Raw genomic sequence first — 2,500 nt, 5'->3', positions numbered from 1 at the left:
CGAAAAAATATGAATATTTAACACAATAACTGATAAGATTTTCTTGTGCAGAACGGATCTGTGTTGGGGATCGAGTGCATTAAATCGCTTGAGAGAAAAACTGGATCAACTGGGAAGACATTTATCGTGCTTTGTGCGTGTTTAGTTGAGGACTGTGGCATGAATGATTTTCCAGTAATTAATAAGCAGTGCCTTAAACTTGCCTTTAAGGTGCTGCAATGTGTGGTTAAGCATGCCCAGAGCCAAAGAAATTAACAATTATTATGATCCCCCCTCCCCCCATCATTTATCAATGATTACAGCTAGATAATACAACCATACACTTGTTAAGTCAAACTCATTTATCCAAAAAGAATATCTTAGTTGACAATATTACAGTATTGATGGATTGATTGTGATGAATATTGTCCAAATATAATCCTTGTAGTCTATTGGAACCATCTGTGGTAACAATATTGATGATAATTAGAATGGTTCATTGTTAGTAGGCCTTCCAGACATCTGGCAAAAGTTAACAATGTATATTTTGGCAATATAGCGCTTCTAATCATCCCATAAGAACCAGTCTAATCTGTACTCTTATGTGGTGGAACTTCCTGGTCTTTACATGAGCACAGAGTAATAATAGGCAGATTTCTCTTTCAGGCTGAGATTTATAGCTCCTCTGGATGCCTGTATTTACTTCTTGATAAATAACTAGAATAGGACCACACAAACTGATACGATGGCATTACACTTAACACCCTGGTAAGGGACAACAAACCATCTCCATATTGGAAGGGTGGGGTTCTATAAGCATGACAGAATACATGGTTAATCTTTACAGTGTGGGATGCACAAAGCTAGGGCAAATTAAAAATTATTTTCTTGTAAAGACAAAATGTTACAGTTGTCAGCACAAGAAATAATCTGCAGACACATTGTAATACCACAAATAAAGGAAATAGATTGCAGAAAGTGCCACTCGTAGTGCCCCAGAGTTTCAGCTCATCTTGCCATGTATACCAAGGTGAAGACAATGTTTGCCTGAGGGTGTGCAACTTAGATTGTTAAATCAATTTTGTGAGATGAAGTTGGGGGCTGTAAAGAATTATCCAGTGAGGAGATTTGTTGACAATAGATTCTGTGAAATGTAAAAGAAAAAAGTAGCACTTGATTCTTAGAACAAATGTGAACTGATTGTGCAGATAGATTAATTTACTTTGAGTTATTGTAAAAGCTTCAGCTTTGTCATTAAAAAAAAGTTGTATGCACAAAGATAAATTGTTGCCTGATATTTTAATAAGTGGAATTTTTCTTTATTTTTACCCAGTTCAAAGAGGGGAGCAGCAAAATGGTACCCAGACCCTGAATGGATTAAACAGTTTGATGGACCAGTAATGGTGCCATATGAGGGCCAGAGTCTGGAGATGCCAAGCTGGAATTCCAAGCTTGCACCTGTGGAGAAGAAAGTGCGCAACATCAGCATCAACTTTGGCCCTCAGCATCCAGCTGCTCACGGTGTGCTCCGACTGGTTTTGGAGTTAGATGGTGAGGTAGGTTGAGTGGAAAATGTGCCATTTAAAAAAAGAGGTAAATAATGGCTACTCAATAAAAGTATATAGTTTTAAGTCTCAGTGAAGCAAAAAAATTTGCTCGTAATATTTGGAGAAATTCCCTGAAGAAAAAAATGTATATATTTTAGTACTTCAGTTCAATAAGCCTCCGGGCTAGTACAGTGGTAACGTGTCGGCCTCTCATCCGAGGGGTCGGCGGTTCGCGCCCCGCCCAGGCGCGAGAAGTTGCAATTGTCGCCTGGAGGTTACTGCTGTGGCTGGGCACCACGGCGGGTAAGGACTAAGCTCAGCCGAGTCAGCACCAGCTGACACACGTTAGCGAGTCGGCATTAGTCGGCACAGGCCGGGCTCCCCTCATGGGCATAGCCCGGGCGAGGCTCTGCTTCGCATATCGGACTTATCCTTATCAGTTCAATATAGAACAGTGATACTTATTTGTAATATCAGATTAACAAAATTTGTCCTCATGTTTGTCCACCTACAGACAGTTGTGCGAGCTGATCCCCACATCGGTTTGCTCCATCGTGGTACAGAGAAGCTTATCGAGTACAAGACCTACACACAGGCTCTGCCCTACTTTGATCGACTGGATTATGTCTCAATGATGTGCAATGAGCAGGCCTATTCCTTGGCTGTAGAAAAGCTCCTGGGCTTGGAAGCTCCCATTAGGGCCAAGTACATTCGCAGTAAGTAAACATGATCTTTACAGCTAGAGAGAGAATGATTCAGGACTAATAATGTGATAGTGGAAATGAAAATTAGCTAGAACTTTAGCCAAGATTTAAGCCAGATTGCTAAATTGTCAAGTTCGAGGGTAGCCATGGGTAGCTGTAGACCACAACCTGAGTGAATTTCATCCTTCCTTCCATGGTATTCAAAGTATGACCATGATCAGTATGTTACCAACAGGACCTTTTAGGAAAAGAAATCATAATTAATAACCA

The 2,500-nt window shown here is 40.5% G+C and overlaps 1 protein-coding gene across 1 annotated transcript in view; it reads left to right on the top strand.

The window, feature by feature from the left end:
* Positions 1–997: 997 nt before the first annotated feature.
* The window catches only part of LOC125033277 (NADH-ubiquinone oxidoreductase 49 kDa subunit-like), an 8,738-nt gene continuing 7,235 nt past the window's right edge, over positions 998–2,500 (top strand). Inside the window, exons 1-3 of the mRNA XM_047624659.1 lie at positions 998–1,009; positions 1,287–1,535; positions 2,041–2,242. Of these exons, the coding sequence (XP_047480615.1) occupies positions 998–1,009; positions 1,287–1,535; positions 2,041–2,242 (463 nt within the window). The remainder of the gene's footprint in view (positions 1,010–1,286; positions 1,536–2,040; positions 2,243–2,500) is intronic.

This window comes from Penaeus chinensis, chromosome 16, assembly GCF_019202785.1.
Source record: "Penaeus chinensis breed Huanghai No. 1 chromosome 16, ASM1920278v2, whole genome shotgun sequence".
NCBI lineage: Eukaryota > Metazoa > Arthropoda > Malacostraca > Decapoda > Penaeidae > Penaeus > Penaeus chinensis.
This window is presented reverse-complemented; position numbering and strand designations above follow the sequence as displayed.